General features: G+C 39.1%; 1 protein-coding gene across 3 annotated transcripts in view; it reads right to left on the bottom strand.

The window, feature by feature from the left end:
- Window positions 1–19,704, bottom strand: part of prdm6 (PR domain containing 6) — a 134,512-nt gene that overhangs the window by 108,180 nt on the left and 6,628 nt on the right. For all 3 annotated transcript variants that reach the window (XM_076891164.1, XM_076891163.1, XM_076891165.1), the window contains exons 3-4: window positions 11,726–11,874; window positions 10,802–10,960 (exon numbers count right to left, since the gene is read on the bottom strand). In XM_076891164.1, the coding sequence (XP_076747279.1) occupies window positions 10,802–10,960; window positions 11,726–11,874 (308 nt within the window). The remainder of the gene's footprint in view (window positions 1–10,801; window positions 10,961–11,725; window positions 11,875–19,704) is intronic.

Below are 19,704 nucleotides of genomic sequence, written 5' to 3'. Positions count from 1 at the left end.
GTGTTTGTGCAGGCCTTCAGTAGCCCTACATTGTCATTATCTTTGTCTTTGTGGTCATTTTGACTCTATTCATATTCCTTTAGTATCTTTTTTAGTCATTTATTCATTGTTACTCTGCAATTGTTTTGGATCTCTTTGCCTTGATCTCTTTTTCCTCAACCTTAGACAATACGTCCCATAAGGGTAGTGTTCATATCTGTAGACATTTGATTCTCCTCGTTATTGTCACTCTGTTAAATCTTCCATAGCCACATGATTTATTCAGCCTGCCAAAAATAAATGGAAGGTTAAATAAAGCCACAGTCCTGCTTATTCACCCAATCTGACACACTGCTATTCAATCGTTCAGTTTCTTTAAAAACACTACATGTCGCTGAGGGGTCCATTTTTCAGCACTAAGCCTTATAAACTGTGCTGCCATTGCTGCCATCACCACCGCTGCCATCATGCCCAAGAGCAACAGTCTGGGCCTCTGCACACAGCCAGAGCAGCCTCACCATCTGAAACTGTGTTTTCAGCAAGCAGCAAGCAGAGTCATAAATCTGAGGGCTAATAATCGTTCAGAGAAACGGATAATATTTGGATAACCGACGCTGATTCACCTCAACGTCAACAGCAGAAAGTTCTTGTCTGGAAGCAGAGGTGCTGCTTTCTCACACAACAGTAAGAAGCAGAGGGGGCCAGCAGCCCACCACCCAAAAGGACAGAGACCACCACCCATCAGAACACCTTTGTCTGTGCTGCAGTCCATGGCACAACTCAGCTCCTTACAACAGTCCTGTTGACCCAAATTAGCCAAACCATAGCTCATCTCCAGCAGCTCTTCATCATGCTTTACTTTTTCAGCAATTTTTTTAAAAATTTGAGTTGACTAATGATTCTTTAAATGTAGTTTTAAAGTCTTATGCGACTCGCAGTCTTAAGTGTTTCGAGTGGTCAGTGAGACTGGAAAAGTGCTCGATATAGATGCGTAAAGGTTTTTGCAGAAATGTGACAACCAAGAAGACTGCAATAACTTCAATAAGGAATCTGCTTTTTTACTTTTAAATTTTAAAGTTTTGGCTCTAAAAAAAAAGCCCTTGCCTCTTTTACGCCAACGTTTTGCCATTTCTGCCTCTTTGCCTTTTAAGAGCCACCCTCCATATTTGCAGGTTTAAGAGAGAATTATTAATGGGCAAAATATGTGGGCTGCATCTGCCAATCATTGGTAAATTTATTGCAGTAGCCCCTCACTTAGACGTGGTTTCAGAGCGTCCAAATTTAGGACCATTTATTTTGTTTGCAATGTGTGAAACAGGGTTTAGATTGAGCATTGTCTGCATCAGTGGAAAAGACGTAAACAAGAGTAGCAGTTCCACATTCCATGCTAATGTGGGGCATAATCGCTGCATTCACTGAATCCATTCCTTCACGGTCAAGAGTTCAGGTTTTTCTTTTAATTTGTCAAAAGTCTGTGTTTGTATGTCTTAGCCTGAAACATTCTAATCAGACAGAAACAATAATTTTAGAATGAGTCAATTTTTCCATGCACACCATGACACTTTTTTTTTAGCTATTATTATGACAGAACAAATCTCAATGATCTAGCCAAGTTTGAAGCACAGATTTAAATTTGTGAAACCTTTGTATAATCATAATCTTGTTACAGCTTTGTTGGATAAAAGTAATTTATAAAATCAGCTCATAAGTGCTACCACAAACACAAAATTTTGAAAGTTGCCAAATTTCAAACACACCAATGTATTTGGCCAGGCTAACAAGCATGCTAACATGTTTGGTCTTGTGGCCTTCAGAGCATGAACTGCTTGCTCCTGTCACTGTGCCACTCTGATTTCGTCTCACCCCTGAAAGTCTGATAGCTCGACCACAGGAAAGGCAAAAGTCGGGAAAGCTAAAATTGTCTTTTTGGATAATAATATTGAGAAATTGGTGGTGATTTCCCTTATCACATTTCTGAGATTTGCATACCATTTTCTTTTCTGTTTTTATACTTTTTCACACTTTGTGTCATTTCCACTCTGTCTTTTCTATCATTTCTTCTCTCGTCTTCTTCCTATAAAGCCCTGCTGTTTTCCAAAGAGCTAGATCAATAGAGTTCAATCCTCCCTTCAGCAGCTGTCTTCAAGACCCAACCCAGAAGACTGCCTATTGCACATTATGAGGCTGCTTCAGCATCCAGCTGACCCATCTGTAGCCATGACCTCTGATGCTACTTCTTAAAACTGACCACTGAAAGAAAATCCCAGCGTAACTGAGCTATTTCGAGGATTTAAAAACTTTCCAGTAAATTAAAACTGTTTTACTTGTTTTAAGCTCCAAACTGAACAACAATCTCTCACTTCCTTCAGGGCATTTCTAAAAAATGTTTTTCCCGACACAAATCATTTGACACAAATCATAAAACTGAATATGAACAAAAAATGTTGTGAAAAAACTGGAACGCAGCCAGTTTGGTGATTTTGAGCAACCACCAGTTACCAATAAAATCATAGGGATAGTTGTGGAGAAGGCAGACATGCGTGCACACACACACACACACACACACACACACACACACACACCGGAGAAAAGAATGCAGAATCGTATATCTTGGGATTATTTTCGCTTTAAATCTTTCTGGTGAGATTAGATAAGAACACATGGCTAGCTTACCTAGCATGGACTCCAGGATAACTTGTTAGCTCAAAAATTTATCTGACACAGAGCAGACACATTGCACACTGGTGCTTTGTTCGATGGTTTTTAAACACTGACCAGTGCTTTCTTTGACAGACAGGTGGGTGATAGCAGAGGCAGCTATAGCTGCTAGCTGTCTGCTGGGGTTCCCCTCCACTAATTGGAGTCACTGAACTGGACCTCTTGGTCAGGTTTGTGCTGCTGGTGTCTTTGAGTATTTTTAACACAATTATCTGACAAATAATATGACTTTCTGTGTGTTTAATTATAAGAACAAACCACCGCAGAGTTCACGAACCCATGAATAGAGTCACAGTGGTCTGTTCATTTGTACAGCTTATGTGCACAACACAACAATATAAAATTAGATAACCTATACACATAAAAATAATAATAATTTAGAAAAACCCCACATTATCTCATCAATCAATTCTAACCATTAGGAAGGTGAGAATAAAGAAAGTCAGTGTTTGCAGAGTAATATATAAAAAGGATCTTAAGGATAGCAGGAGTGTTGGTAACACTGAAAAAAGAGAGAGTCTGCATTAAATTTCAGATTTGTTTTCACAAAGTACTAAATTATAGTTATAATTTAAACCATATAATCATACAATACTGCCTGAGGTGAGCTGAAAGAAACGATAAATGACTGTGGGTACTACAATGAACTTCAAACATTGGCTGAAACATGTGGTATGAAGAGAGTGGACATGTTTGTACTATAGCTCAGCACAGCAGGTGAAGCCTCCACAGAAACCAGCACAGGAGAGGAAACAACCAACGGCTCTGACGCTGGAAAAACACTCTGATCAAACATGCTGCTGGATTATGAAGAGACTATATACATGTACACACACACACGCACACACACAATGTTTTTCTAACATGTAGGTCTGGGTGGAAAACCCCAGTCTTTGTTCTTGAACCCCTGCTGTTACCATGCCTACAGGGTAATGTCACGCAGAGCAAGAAATGAACTGAGTTAACCCGACTCACCGAGTGGGTTTAACCAAACAGCACCAGGCTGAGTGGTGGTTTATAACAGCCACAGTTTGACCTGCAAGGCAAATGATTCCCCGGGGTATTGAAAGAGTTTTTAACTCAGAAATGACAAAAGAAGAGCATGAAGATGGGCAGGAGAAGAATTCGAGAAAGGTCTCTGGACAAAGTTTGGTTTGGGTTTATATAGCAATGGATGGGAAATGGTATCAGATCATGATGCAAATGCACCTTCCAAATAAATTCCATCATTTGATACATCCAAGAAAAAAGTGATGCAATACCAAATGACATAGAGGCTGTATTGTACAGATGTACGGAAATAAATACAAACATGTCTTAAATTTTCTAGCTTCTCCGTTAGCATGCCTTCGGCACAAAAAAACGGTCTACAAACTCAGACCAATACAAATGGTAAATGGCCTGTATTTGTAAAGCGCTTTACTTAGTCCCTAAGGACCCCAAAGCATTTTACACTACATTCAGTTATTCACCCATTCATCCACACATTCACACACTGGTGATGGCAAGCTACATTGTAGCCACAGCCGCCCTGGGGCGCACTGACAGTGGCGCTAGAGTTTAAACTTAAACCCAGTTGGAGGACTGTGGATTCTGCTGAATTTTGACTGGATCCGGAAGAAGGCAGAAGAAACAAAGCAGGTGTCCTCAGTCATGCTAGCAACTCCAAGATGTTTCATTGGGAGCATGGATGCAAAGATTAGTACTAACATCACATCAAAGTAGTACTATTCTACCACCACGCTTTTATATTCCTGCATATACTGGGGTAGCGTTGCATGATTCACAGCTCAAAATAGTCCCTGTTGATCTTATACGAGCCCTGATGCAGCTTTTCAGTTCAAAATGAGTTGTTTTAGCTCCTTCCTCCTCTTCTCCTTTAAGGCTATCTTCCCTTTGACTCAGCTTTCTTATAGCTTTCCTATTGGCTGGTCTTCACAAACAGAAGGTTTGTTCTAGTAGTCTGCTCACAACTTGAGCTCAAGACCAGTTTTGTTCACATTTCACACCCTGTTGGGCATCTTGGGTACCCTCTAGAACTGTGTGCCCAAGATGACCCTATTAGGTATATCCCAGCCATCTATGGGATATACCTAATACAGCCTTAAGTGTCGTCTCTCTATATGATATCACAGAGAGACAGAAATAGAAAAAAAACCAACTTGGAAAAACTGGGTAGTAAGAGCAGCAACCTGATCTTTTGGCTCACAGAGATAAGTTGTGCAAGGGACTTTATCCACCAACTCCTACAATTCAAAAAGAAATCAGGACCCTTATAAATATGTGCCTCTTGCTTGCTAAACGTCTAATTGCATTGTATTAGAGAAAAATTGATAGAGCAAAACCGGGCATTGGTTACGGGACATGTCCTCATCTCTGGCTATGGAAAAGATAACCTATATTTTGAAAGGGAAGAAGGAGCTGTTTGAAATTGTCTGGAAACCCTTTATATTAAACTTGGAAGGAGTGGAAATTTCACAAGTGTTGGTGGAAAAGGGGAACCTGGAGTCACATAATTTGGAAAGACATAACGTGATATAAATATGAGGGATATGGTGGAATGATACTTTGTATAGTTCATCTGCTTTTTTTGTTTGTTTGTTTGTTTGGTTTTTTTTTTTTTTGGGGGGGGGGGGGTGTTTTTTGTTTTTTACGTTTTTTTCCTGATGAATATTCTGTCATATTTCTGTATACGATTTATTTGACCTGTATTTTATGTGTTCTAAAAACTCAATAAACATATTGTTGCAACAGAGATAAGCTGTGCATACACTGGCCTCATTGTTTGAAACTTTGTCCATAGTTATTGTGAGCATCCAACACTGGAGCAGTTTAAGTAACAAAAAATAAGGAAAAGTCTCCAAAACAAGTGTATATGGAAATGACAGAAGCTCTCATCAATCAGAGAAACACCAGTTTTGTACATTTCCTTTTTAAAGTTTTGTCTATATTTATATAACAATAATTTGTTGTTCATTTATTAAATCAAACTTTTTCACTGAATTCTAAGTTGAAGGAATGCTACTGTCATTATCAATACACATAACTTGCTTTAATCATTGGGTGATTGTTTGAGGAATTAATGTCACATCATGGCTTAAAAAAAAAAAAGCTTTTGTAGTCGAGTGCCCAAAAATCCAACGATATTGAGTTTATGTTTTATGGTTTATGTGGAAAATTATTTCAGGGCTTTAAGACTTTGTTCCTGCCATCTATCTGACGTCATATTATCAGTGTGAGCGTTTCTGCTTTATTAATAAATTCCAATGATAAAAACGTACTTGCCTCACTGAAATCCAAGCAACACGAAAACCACCATATGGAATTTGCCATAAACCATTTCTGATTATGTAATCAAAGCGATGATGTCAAAGGCGATCAGGCCCTTTAATAAAACCCAGAATATATAAACATGAAATAATGACATCAGTCAAGAAAACATTACAAAGCCTTTACTGGATGCTGTGACCACAAACCACTAAAAACATAAAGTCAATGGGAATTCTGCACTGATGGACGGACAGGAAAACACAAACGGACAGACTGACAGCCAGGAACAGACAAAGAAAACAGCCTCATGATGCAAAAAGCCAAGATGCCAACAGGCATTTGGAATTTTCTGAATCCTCATGTGTCCCATCAACATCCCACACTAACAAAATATTTTGCCTCAAACTGAGCAGCTCCAGTTTTTCTTTCTCTGCGGCTCTGAAGTTATGATGTTTGGGCCATATTCACTGACTCGGCGCTGACAGCTCATCTAGTCTCTGATCTGTCCAAAAAGAAAACTCCTGTAAAACCCCAGAGGACGAGGTCAGAGGACGGCGCCCGTGTTTTTACTGCACATTCTTTTCAATCAGAGCGTACTCGAGGTTCAGATAGAGAGGTCGCCGGTTCGAGTCGAGAATGAGAACCTGTCACGCTTTCCCTCAAAAAGAAACTGAAACTCAAATTGGGAATATTTGGATGTGTATGAGATTTTCCACTGCTACATCCAGGATTGTAACAGGATCTTCTTACTAGAACTTCTTACTAAATCATCTGCAAACAATCTAACGTTCTGCTGTAGCCACAAATAGACAAATTTGTTGGAAGAGTTTACATTTAACTTCATTCATACCTTTTGGCTTTATAGTTTTTCTGTTTAATGTGTTCCAGATATTTGAAAACACTTAAAAAAAAAGGGTGGAGCCAGTTACTGGGTCTCCAATAACTGGGTGGATGTTCAGAAGCCAATAAAGCAATTTAATACCAGTTTCAATAAATAATACAATAGAATAGAATGCCTTTATTGTCATTATACAGTTGTACAATGAGATACAGACCACCTCCTACTCAGTGTAAACATGCTGGGGGGGGGGGGTACAGTTCTGCAGCACTATGTACATATGGACAGTATTAACAAAGGGGAAAAAAAAAAAAAAAAAAAATATATATATATATATATATATATATATATATATATATGTAATGCACAATATACAAGACGTAAGTAATATGTAATAAATAGTGTTATGTATATACAGTTGAGTAAATAAACACATAAATAAACAATAAAAACAAGCTGGAGTGAACCAAGACTTTCTCCCTGGGTTATGGCATTAGTCCTGTCCTTCCTTCCTATCCCTTTTTTCCTTCCTTCCTTCCTTCCTTTCCCTGTCCTTTTCAGTCTGTCCTTTTGTTCCTTTTCCCATCAGCTTCACACCCTTCATTATCCCTTTCTTTCCTTTTCCATCTTCTTTGTACACTTTATTTATCCTTCCCCCACCTCCTGCCTTCCTTCCTTCCTTCTCGCCTTTCTTCATTTCTCTGTGCTTTCCATCAGTTATAGCAGCGGTCCCCAACCCCCGGAGTCATTTGGTACCGGGCCATGTGAGTTGAGGCTTAGGTGTGAAATTTATGGTTTTCAGGGTTCTTATCGGTTTTTATCATTATTTTTTATTGTTTTTATCGTTAACTGGGTTTCCCTGGGTCTTTTCCCGTGTGACTTTTTTTTGGTACCGGTACTGGTTTTATTTTGTTGTATTTATCTGCAACACCTTAAAGGCCAGTCCGTGAAAACATTGTTGGACCTAAACTGGTCCGTAGCTCAAAAAAGGTTGGGGACCGCTGACTTAGAGCACTTATTCATTGCTTTTTCTGGCCTTTTCCTTCACCTTCCATCTTACCATCTTTTCACCTCCATCTGACTCTTCCTCCCTTTTCACTTTTTCCATCCAACAAGCAGAAAGGACTTTCTGAAGTTTTAATTAACTCTGTGAATATATTTTAAAATCTATTTATCTATAATAGCATAAATCAGTGAATCAGCATTTTCAGAAAGCTTAAGGTAAGAAATTAGGAAAACTGGACTGTGGGAACTGCTTAACCTACTCAGTATTTATTTTACTTAATTGATTAACTCATCAATGTAGCCCTAAATAAAACTTTATTACAAAAATTACATTTACATCAAGATAAAGTTCAGTTTTAGCGCTCTGCTCCTGACTTCTCTGCCACAGCGCTGGAGTAGGGAGTGATGAAGCTGCCGGTCAGATAGTTCAAGAATTATTCCACCATAAAGTTGGACTCCAGCACTGAGCTCTGCCTCGGAGGGGATCGATTTGTCGAGCAGTAAAATACTGCCGCTCCAGAAAACCCTCTGCTGTTCCACTCAGACGTAACGGTAAGTGTCTTAATTAAAACTGGCTCTTCTAGGATGCCATAGACAACATGACACCAGCTCCCTGATTGGCTATAGGACAAGCATCTCTTCCTGTTTTGGGAGGCGTCAATAAGTGAGTTTAACAACCAGTGAGTTTTAATGGAATCTGTGTGTAAAGCTCCTTCATCAATAGGCCTAATGGCCAGTCGTAGCCTGGCAGCCGGTAATCTGCCGGTTAGAGCTGGGTTATCTGACCAGACCAATTTCTTCAGGGTTAGTGAGTTTAAAAAGCTGGTTTCAGACCCCATGGAGGGTCACTGACAGTTTGTGCCAGGTCCAAATAATGAGCTGCAGCAGCAAAACAAAAATTACATCCAGGATATTCTTACATCTTAGCGCCAGAATATTCAGTTTCTACACTTTGTGTTGTAGATTTCATTTTAAACAGGCAAATTGTCTCAGATTGTCAGTTTTAATTAGCCTTAATATGCAACTAGAACAGGACCATTTAAACGAACTATTTAAAATCAGCTGTGTTCATTATTCATGCTGCACATCGGGACAAAAACAAACTCTTGAAGTCTCCACAATCTTTACCTGATCACAGAAGTGTATAACTGTAGACACCAGACCAGCCCAGGCATCAGGGACAACAGATATAATATTGATATTATGTTCCTGCCTTGATTCACAAAGACATTCGATGGCGCGCTGAGTACAAAGATACACTTCTTTATAGTCTTCCAAAAAGCCAGTAACTACTCAACAGGAAGTGATGGCATCCAATTGTTGAAATAGAGTAGTTCACATATTTATGAAACTGCCCCCTGGTGATGATAAACAGCTACAACAAGCAGACAAGGCTTTGCAAAGCTCTACCAAAAGCATAGCATGTAAAAGGGGAGGTGTAGTAGATGGGTTAGAAAATGACCTGCAGACGTGGTGGTCATAAATAAGTTTGCTGCTGTCTGTCACTTGGCAGATTAGCTCTTGCAGGTCATACTGTTGGGCACAACAGATTTAACTGCAGCTTCATATTGGGTTCAACAGGAGTTAACATGTGAAAGTAAAATCTGCTCAGTGATTGTCTGCATCAGATAAACTCATAAAAACATGTCGTCAGTTTAATCCTCATCACTTTCATGTTCTTTTTTCCCCCCAAGCAAAGACCTGGTGGCCCTGCCGGACTTGGCTGATCATGTCTTCTGTGCCCCCTAACCTCTGACCTGTGATCCTCTACAGCCTCCCACCACCACAACCAGAAGCCCCTCTCCACCCACGCCCACTCCCACGTCCTCCTCCTCCACCTCCTGTCCCACTGCAGCCAACAGCAGAGAGACTGATGTCCGGTCAACCGACGTCTGACTGACCTTTACCAGCTCAGCCACACGGGACTCATCTATCTCTGTGTCTCCCTGCATGCCTCAGTCCACCCTCCCTCGCTCTCTCTAATGCTAATGCAGCTGTTTATAACTGCCACATTGACTTTCTCCTGCCACTGTATGTAAATACAATCTGCTCTGATCAATGGACTGAGAGGTGACATGATGCTGACCACAAGCACACACGCACAGAAAAAAATCCACACAAACAGGCAGACACACAACTAAGTGCAAAATGCGAGAACAGGATGAAATTTAAAAACCTATTATTTGTTGAATTAGTATCAGTTTCCCCCCCCTGCAGAATACAACAGGAACTCCAAATGATGCAAATAATACAATTACTTGAATAGGAAGCCTAACATAAATGAATCGGTCTAACAATTCAAGTTAGTTAATTTAACATTTTAACAAAAGGAAGTCTGGTCCTCATTCCCTCATTTCAAACTATGTGCACATAACATAACCCCCTTCTATATACTTCCATCATGTGATAATGTTGATAATGTGGTTGTGATGCTAAAACCAGTGTTATAGTCACAGATAAACATGAGGCTCCATGAGGACATCCCTGTACTCTCCAAATGTCCGCAAGAGACTACGCTTTATTCCACCAATTGCCCATACATCATACAAGCAGACTCCAAGTGCACATGAAGAACGTATAACAGGCGCTTGACTACGGTTTCATGGTTTTTTCACATGTATGTCAGGATACAAGTATAACCTAAGAGTACCTCCAGCATCTAGCTAGCTATTTGTTGTTTTCCATTTCCTCACTGCACCGCTAAAACTCGATTTAATGAGCTAACCACCTGTAAAAATGCACCATTAATTCCTGGGTAAATAAGCAAAAAGCAACCCCAGTAATGTTATTGATCTCAATTCAAAGATACATTTCAAAATGTGTCTTTACCAGCCAAAAATAATTAATCTTCCTCGTATGGGTTTTGATTCCTGTGCATCGGAGCAGCCATGAATCTTTTTGGAAGGATTTAATGACACTTATTGCACAAATGCACAAAGCCATGAGGCAATCGTGGGTGCACGCATAGATATAAAGCTCTCCCCTCCTTACCTCCCACAGGTGTCGGGTGTTCCTGACCACTCCAGACTGCAGTTTTTCCAGCATCAGGGGGACTCCTTGAAACGGGCCAATCCAGGTTCCCTGAGGGATCCTCTGAGCTGCACAGATTCCGTAACCCAGACCAGGAACTGTGCTGGTGCACAGACACACCTGCATACAGAGGTCAAAACAACGTGACACCAGCAGCTGCAGTCAGCTAAAGGTGAGACGTGTGTAGTTTGTTCTGTAGAAGAATTTACTTACAAACTGTAGCTGTGATTTATTATATCATGGTCTTACAGCAGCCTACTTATCAGACATGTATCACCCAGTGGAAGTACTAGTTTCACAGTATTTGTATAGTTTTATTTATTTATCTATTGTGTGTTTTTTTTGCAGTGACTGTGTGTTGTTGTTTTTTTACTAAGCTATACTTTCCACCACTGACACCTCAATTCATCAACCAAAATGACCCACACCTGTTTGAGCCCAGTTACTGTGATTGACATTGTGTGTGGCCAATAAAAAATAAGCATTCCTCGGGCTTGGACCAGTTGGATACCTGGAAGTAGAGATGAACGGACTTCACCCAGATACAAAGCAGAGGTAGTCATGATGAAGGTAGATGGCAATGGAAAGATAACCAGCAGGGGATTGATGGGCTTACTATGTAGATGTTATGATTATTAAGCTTTTAAAGCTTTTTGGTGGTGTCAAATTAGTAGATAAAGATATTAAATGTTGCTACCAAGTGGGTGCACAATGAGGTACATTTATATGATTACTATTAAATATAATTTTGCAGGCACTACATTGAATTTAAGTATTTTTCAATAAATAATGAACCACTCAAATATCAGAGAAGAAAGGGGGATTTTACTTGCTCTGAACCAAACTGTTTTTAGTTAGAGGCTGCATATAGGAAGTGGGGGTCACCTCTCTGGGCAGGTCTCTCAGCCAATCAGGGATGTCTGGTAGGGTGACAGGTGCTGCCGTGCTGCTGGTGCCGACGAGCCGGCGCAGAGAGTGAAGAGGGCCGTGCATCGGACACTCACCGTTCCTGTTGTCTGCACACATGTCACAACCTGGCAAGGAAAGAGAGACTTTTTAACACCAGCAGATGGAAAACTGAAAACAAAACAACATAACATACCATAACTGAAGACATTTGTTTTAAATATGATGAAACTCATTTTTAAAAGGGCAAAAAGTGTTGTTTGGGTCCTGGCTGCAGGCTTTCAAGTGTTTACACATGTGTACTCTGTCTTCATTTGGAGATCAACACACTTATGAACTGTTGTAACCTTATGACAGCTTGTGTTCCCAGACTTTTAATTAATACAAGAGCATGAAAAATGTGTTGCTTTTGGCACAAAATGTCAAAATCATTTCTCACTGAAGTTAAACTCACTTGTGCTCACTCACTCCTTTAAATTAATATTTTAATGTTTTGCAGTTTTCTAGTGTTTATTATTTATTGTTGAAAAGAGATAATTTATTTTGAAAATCTAGGAAGTTCCCTGGAATTTCCTTTCAAAATTTATTGAAGTTTTTGTTTTGATAGCATAACAAAATTTCAAAATCCGATTTCTATGTGAACCTTCTGATTTAATAACTGTATGAATGCATTTTATCCGTTTGGATTGTTTATGCAGAATTCCATTAAAAACCTGCAAATTCCATTTTGAAAACACCAATTGAAAAGTTTTAACTGGAAATGTGACTGAATGCTGGCACAGTTATACAGATTTTGTACTGATATATACTTTTTATTAATTACCAGCTATTTAAAAAATCCCCTTAGCACACACATTAAGTCCCAAACCTCCAAATTGCAGTTCATTATGATGTAAGTGGATGAAAGACTGACATATCTTTTTGTATTTTTACTTGTAACTACACGACTGGAAGAAAATCCACAAAGCAGTCATTGCAAATCTAATCTGGAATCTTTATGTAACAGTAAATAAACAGTTTCAGAGTCAAAATTGAAGTACGAATGATTAAATCTTTCTAAGCAGTGGTTAATCCTTCAGACTGAATGAAAAACTGAAACTGAAGAAAAAGCAAAAGAGGAATAAAAAGCAGGAGCCCTGATGAAGTCCAAATGAGGGGGAAAAAGTCCTCTCCTCTGTGTTTTTCCAGGTTAAATGTGGCAAAGAGCGTATTGCTGGGAGTTAGCGAGTGTCAACATTTACTCAGAGATGCAGTCTGACAGTAATGGATGTTAATTGACTGTAGCAACATAATGAGAGATTATTATCTGTGCAGAAAACTCCCACAGAACAGAGCAGCTGAGAGGAACAGGATGTTAATGTTGTTTTTCTTCTGTCTTTCCCAAAATTAAATATCCGTCATTTGATCGACTGACGGCTGCTTTTACACCATGATGGATTGAAGTTAATTAAACCATATTATGGTCATTTATAAAGCAAAAAATGTAACTCTGGGTCACGGTCGAGTAAATGGGAAAAATTCTCCAGGATCCTTGACTTATTAAACCGAGATAAAATAAAAACGTCACTTTTATTTCAGCTCAGGGGTAAAAGTAAAGTCTGCGACAACGAAAAACACCACAGAGCAGCCACTTAAGATATTTCCTCTCATGACTGCTTCATGCATGTGGGTAAACAAACAAACCAAAGAAAACAAAAGAAATAACTAAGTAAATACATATGTGTGTGTAGGAGTCCCGACACATGAGCCAACAAAAGCTCAAAGCGGAGCCTTGACAAACAGAATAACTGAAGCAGGGAGAAGAAAGATTAAATCTAGATCGCATGGAAAAATGAGAGGATTTTAATAAGGTGCAGCAGCTAATGTTTGGACATAGAGTATGTCTTCATCAGCATGTGAGGAGGCAGGGGGCATGTGGATGTTTAAACTTTTACCCAAAGAAATATTGAACGCTAAGAAGACATATGGAATAACAGAAGAAAAGAAAAGCATCTTGATTTTTTTAGGGTACAAAGAGATCCCAGAGGCCCAGGATTGGAGGGCTCTGGTCTTCACCTGGAACAAAAAGAAGAAAACCACAAACACAAACATGATCTTGAAGACCCAAAGACAAAAAAGCACCAAAAGGAAACACAAATGTGAGCACTGTTACTTAATTTAGGAGAATAGAAAATACATACAGAGTGAGAGTCAAATTCTATATATAAGAGTTGGACATAGCCGCTGTGATGTCACTCTCAGGTTTAATTTATTTTAAATTTCAGCTCCCTTCATAGTGTTAGTAGAAGAGAGGACGGAGAGTTGAGTTGACAGTTGTGCAAACTGTTGCCTGAGAGTGCATGGGAGACACACAAACCCATCCATCCATTTCATCTTCTACTACTTATCAAGCCACAGGGCAACAGTCTAAGCAGAGATATTATTTTTCGGTCCAAGTGACCAAAATATTTTTGCACCCAGATGTAAATATGTTGATTTCTGCTGTAAAACTTAAAAGATTTATTATGTGAGTCTGTGGAGATCAACTGGCTTTTAGAGCGAGCCTCCAGTGGCCAATCTAGGAACTTCCGCTTCTGCCACTTCCTCACTGGCTTAATTTTTCAGACCCAGAGTTTGTTCCTTACTTTAAACACGCAAAAAGTCCCGGAGACATAAATCTACTGGGGTGCACTGGCCCAAACCTGGGTGCTGAAACCGAACCAGGCCTGTAAGTTGCACATCTGGCCACCATTGTCAGTGCTACATCCATCTGACTGCTAGAAACACAAAGAGTTTGAGGCAATCTCCTGATTCAAACTTGTGATCCTATAAATCTGATGATAAATATCACTGGTTCTCAAGTTTGTGGTGTTCCAGTTTTAGCACATGAGAGGATCCTTCAGAGGGTTGTTGTATTTAAGTTGAAGTTACCCAGGTTTATATTTCATATGTGCGTGTGCGTGTGTGTGTGTGTGTGTGTGTGTGGTTTCTGGAATAAAAACATAAGAGAAACCACAACAATAAACAACAATGCTTTGGCTGAATAGGCCTTTATGTCATCTTTGCAAGCTGTCAGTCCTGCACGGCTGTCGATATCTTTAAGAATAAAAAAAAAAACTAATACATATAATAAAACTACTATAATGCCAAGAAATTAATATGCTTACGCTACATTGGATGTTTCTATCTGAAGCACACGAATGAACCACATTTTACCAACGAGTCTATCAAAACACATCAAATCACTGGACCTTCTGCTTCGACACTGAAATAACAAATGTAAAGCATATTTACATGTTAACTAAAACATACAATCCCAAACATCTCCATCAAACAGAGATCAAACAAACTATGAGCCAGGTTATCAGTTAACCCCTCAGAGGAGCTGATGGACTCCTGACATGTGTGCACACACGCTGAGAGAGAAGAGACTGTGGTTTATGAATCTATGAACTACAAACCTTCTTTACAGAAACAATACAACAAGATAGCAGGGAATATAATTGTGGCTTATGTATACTTTTTTCCTATTACTTATCATTAACACATACTTTTACATGTAAGTAACTTTATAATCGATTCATAAACACACAAAAAAATCCCAATCCTGTTGTAATGTATACTAGTCAAATCTAATTATACATAAAAAGTAATAAAACTAAGATTTAAATTAATTCATGCTAAATATTACAGGATATGCTGTGCGTCAATACACTAGAACCAATCCTTTTTGGACAGCCAAGACCATTGTGGAGATGCACAGTTCCACACTTAAAGAAAATTAAAGAAAGCATAACAGCGCTAACACTGAATACAGACTGTCAAGCAAGATGATGGAGGGGTGAGGATTTTGGATCGTTTGATGCTGCAGTCATTGAGTAATAAAGTACTCCAAAGTCAAATATGAGGCCATCTGTCTGAAAGCTAAAGAAAGTAGGAAATTAGGATTGCTGTGCTTCATCCTAAGCACAGCAGCAAGTCTACAGCAGACTGGCTGAATGAAAGGATGTGAAGGGACTGTCATAAACAAATGCCCACAATGAATGAAAGCAACACTGTAAAAAGTTGGGCCATTGCTCCACAATGATGTGAATACGGATAAAGTCACATGGGAAAATAGCACTACAAGTTATTGCCAGTAAATGTGGTTCTACAAGCTATGTATGTTTGTTTTCACGATTGCATGTCTTTTTCACATGACTGTATGCAACACACACAAAGATGCATGCTCATATTAAATGTGACAAAGATGTAATGCGGTCAGAATATGTGTGAATATCCTTGTAAGCCAAAAGCTCAGACTTCAGACTGCTCTAAAGGCTCAATTCTGTATGATGACATGAAGATATCCCCAATATGTCATCTGAGACACTAAAGCTCCTTGACCGTAAGACCTTGTTTTTATGAACGTGACCCAATCAGAAGAAAGTTAGCTGAAAGGGGGAGGAGCTAAAATTGTTTGTCTTGACAGATGATTGGTGATAATATCACCAGATGCGCCAAGGTCCAGAATGAGATAAAGATTGTTTATTTTAAATAGAGTCCAAGAACACAGGTCCCCCTTTAATTTGACTCTGTTGTTATCACTACTGAGACTACGTCTGATACTGCTGCTAATTCACCGCATACAGGAGCAGACTTAAATCTGTAAAAGTGTCATTGGTGAACATATCTTCTGTTTCTTCTCTATCCTTCACTCCTCTCTTCCTCTCTTCCAGACTGATGAACTGGCTGTGAACTTGTTATGGCATGCTCTCCTTGCTACCCATCATTCAACCTCAGTATTCTGTTGCATCCATCGCCAGTGTTTAGACAGCTCCGCTCTGCCTCTGATCCCCGAGCTCCTTCCAGTGAAAATGGCTACAGGCACTTCTTATTCTGCTGCTTTATGAAGTGTTTTGTTGTCATAAAAAAAGATTTTTTAATAAGTGTGTTTGACTTTGATATCTCTTATCTCTTTATTATCTCTTTAAACTCCACGCAGAGTTATTAATCTGCTCCATTTACGTCTTAGTAACAAGCATTTTCATGTTTTGAAACTTTAAGGTGCCTCTTTCAGTCTCCACAGTTTTTCTTATGTCACTCTGATCTTCAGCAATAACTGTAAGAGTAATATACATTTTGTGTTATTTCCTGACTTTCTGCCATTACAAGCATCAAAGAGCAAGAAATTTGAGTTTCGGTGACTTCTCTTTGGCAAAATCATCACATTTGATAACAGCTGTGGATGTTAATAGCACAGCTGTGAGTCCAGAGGAGATGGGACCACACAGTGAGGCTTATACTTACTTCTTCTACGACCAGAACTATACTGCTACACTTTTTAGCTCTCAGTTATCCTCTTTAGGTTAGAAGGAAGTGGTTATAGAAGCAGATATTTCTCTCAGGATTTTGCTTTGAGACTATGTGGACACAAAAAAGACATTCTGCTGTTACAAGTGTAAAACACTTTTTTGTTAGCTATATCAACTGTCATGTGGAGTTTGTGGTGAGTCTTCTGCCTCCTAGTGGTCATAAATTAGATGGTACAGCTTTAATCTATTACATCAAAGTGAACTACACACATATATCCTGCAGCATCTTTAATATAAAGCCAGAAATACCTTCTTAAAACAAAGGCATACATTGCATTGAGTGTCTAATAGTTTGTCTTAATTTTCTAGATCAGGGGTCGGCAACCTGCGGCTCTTTAGTCCTTATAGTGCGGCTCCGTGTGGTTTGGGAAAATAAATTAGAAGTATTTAGCTGAAGTGTATTTTATTTATGTTAGTTCTTTTTTAACTTGTAGTTCTAAATTGGAAGATTATTGTGATATTGAAATATAAAAATACTATTATATTCTTTTATTTTTTTCATCGCTCAAAATAAGCGTCACACTCGCGGAAGCCAGTGTACCCGCCGAAACGCCGTGCATTTATCAAGACTTTCAACCCCAGGTAGGCCAATTATGGACCTTCAGATCCACATTATATCAGCAGCTGTTCTCCACCGTGAACTATGTTAAAAACAAACACGGCTCACGCCTCACAGATGACAGCTTACAGTCCTGCGTGAAGATGAAAGTGACTTCGTACAGCCCCGATTTGCAGACGCTGTGCGCAGAGGTTCAGGAGCAGAAGTCCCATTGTAAACATATCACGGCAGACCCGACGATGTTTGCATGAACACGCTTTTCAGCATCTCTTTATTGACCACTTTTCACACACGGTTGCTGTACGCATACAGCCGGCTGTAGCTTTGCAGCTCACAGCCCGACACACACCAACACAACAGCATAGATGGCACAGACGTTAAGGCGGCGAGGCGTGATTGCGGGTGCCGCTCAGGTGCGTCCGCCTCCCCTGCAGCGGCGCTGCAGACCACGCCCCGCCACACACATTAACCAGGTAAAATACATATTTAGGCAGAATTTTGCAAATATCTATTTTTTATCTTTTAGCAGCATAGTGCTTTTTTTTTTTCAACTATTTTTTAAAAGTCAGGTCAAGGCTCCAAAAGCCCAAAGGCGATATGAGGGTGGCAGCACAACAGTTTTTGTTTGCTACATGGATCATTTTAGTTCAGCTGGGTGTCTTTCCTTTTGTTATATTTCTTTAAGAGTTCAAAATGTGTTAATTACATAAATAAAATGTAATTTTCTCTGTAGCACTTCATGGATTTCATAAGCAACACATCTTAGTTGTTCACACAAAGTGGCTGTAGAGGCAGAGTCCACTTAAAAACTAAGAGTTGTTGTTGTATTAGGGACAAATTCAGACTCCAAAGTCAGCATTTGCCCAAAGAGTGAGGTTTATAAGTGAATAAATATATATTTCTGTAACATATTCAGCATTCTTGAGTTTGTTCTTCCACCTCGTAGTGGTCAGAAATCCTTGTGGACATCTTAAAAACACATTTAGGTAGAAAACCCTTCTCCTGTTTTTGGTTCTCCTTTTAAAATAAAAATAAAAATGCTTGTACAATCATAAAATATATACATAAAAACTATTAACATTCTGTGATTCTTTTCTTTTTCTTTTCTCAAACCCATTTGAAAGACAGAGGTGTCGTCCTGTGTCCAGTCTGGGAGGTCTACACTTTATGTATATACATGTTAAACATAACAGGCTTGACTGCTGTACTGTAACTATGAATTTCATAAATGCAATTATTTATTTTTCTTCACTTGAATTACATCGATGGCAGAATATCAAGGTCTTTAAATGATTTTCTAAGACAGGTCTGGTTTAAATCTTTCAACCCTCTTTATTTCCACGATTGATCATAATCAGGAAAATCAGCTCTGTGAGGTCTGTTGTGAGGTCAACATCAGCTCTTACACAGAGAATAATTGTATCTGGAGCTCTGTAATATGATGGCTTTTTGTTTTTTGTAGGAGAAACACATATCAAACACAGGAAATACTGTCATGGTTTAATATTAAACATGTCAACAAACCATGACAGGTTTAGATTTTAAATATTTAATGAAAACCACAATCTTTTACTAACATGCATGATTCTGAATCCTTCTCCCTGCATCAATGTAACCAGATGAGACATAATCCAGGCAGCAGTCACAGCATGCTGCCTTTAAAATGCGATCGCAGCATCAGTCAGAACTCTATGCATGTGATTTTTCAAGAATTGGATTTGCACAGAGCATACGTGACGTACTGCTTGCTCCTCGTCTTTACAGAAGGTTTGGATTTCATTTCAAGCCTCTCATTAGCACTTAAAGACAGTAAACAACAACTTAACCTGCAAGCTTGTCGGTTAGAGAGAGGTTAAAGTGTGATTTGCATTTAATATCTGTCACACAGTATAATGTCTGTGCTAAAGTTGTTTTGAGTGACTCCACACAAAGTGACAGAGGCTGAAAACCAACATACAAGCAGTCAGAGGTCTGTGTGTGTGTTCAGCCGTTATTAAATTACTGTAAAACTGTCAGCTGGTATTAACTCCAGATGTAACTCGGAAGAACTGATCTGTGTTTCCTAT

The sequence above is a fragment of the Maylandia zebra genome, linkage group LG12 (genome assembly GCF_041146795.1).
Source record: "Maylandia zebra isolate NMK-2024a linkage group LG12, Mzebra_GT3a, whole genome shotgun sequence".
Taxonomy (NCBI): domain Eukaryota; kingdom Metazoa; phylum Chordata; class Actinopteri; order Cichliformes; family Cichlidae; genus Maylandia; species Maylandia zebra.
Note: the sequence above shows the minus strand (reverse complement) of the source record. Positions and strands in the feature narration are given on the sequence as shown.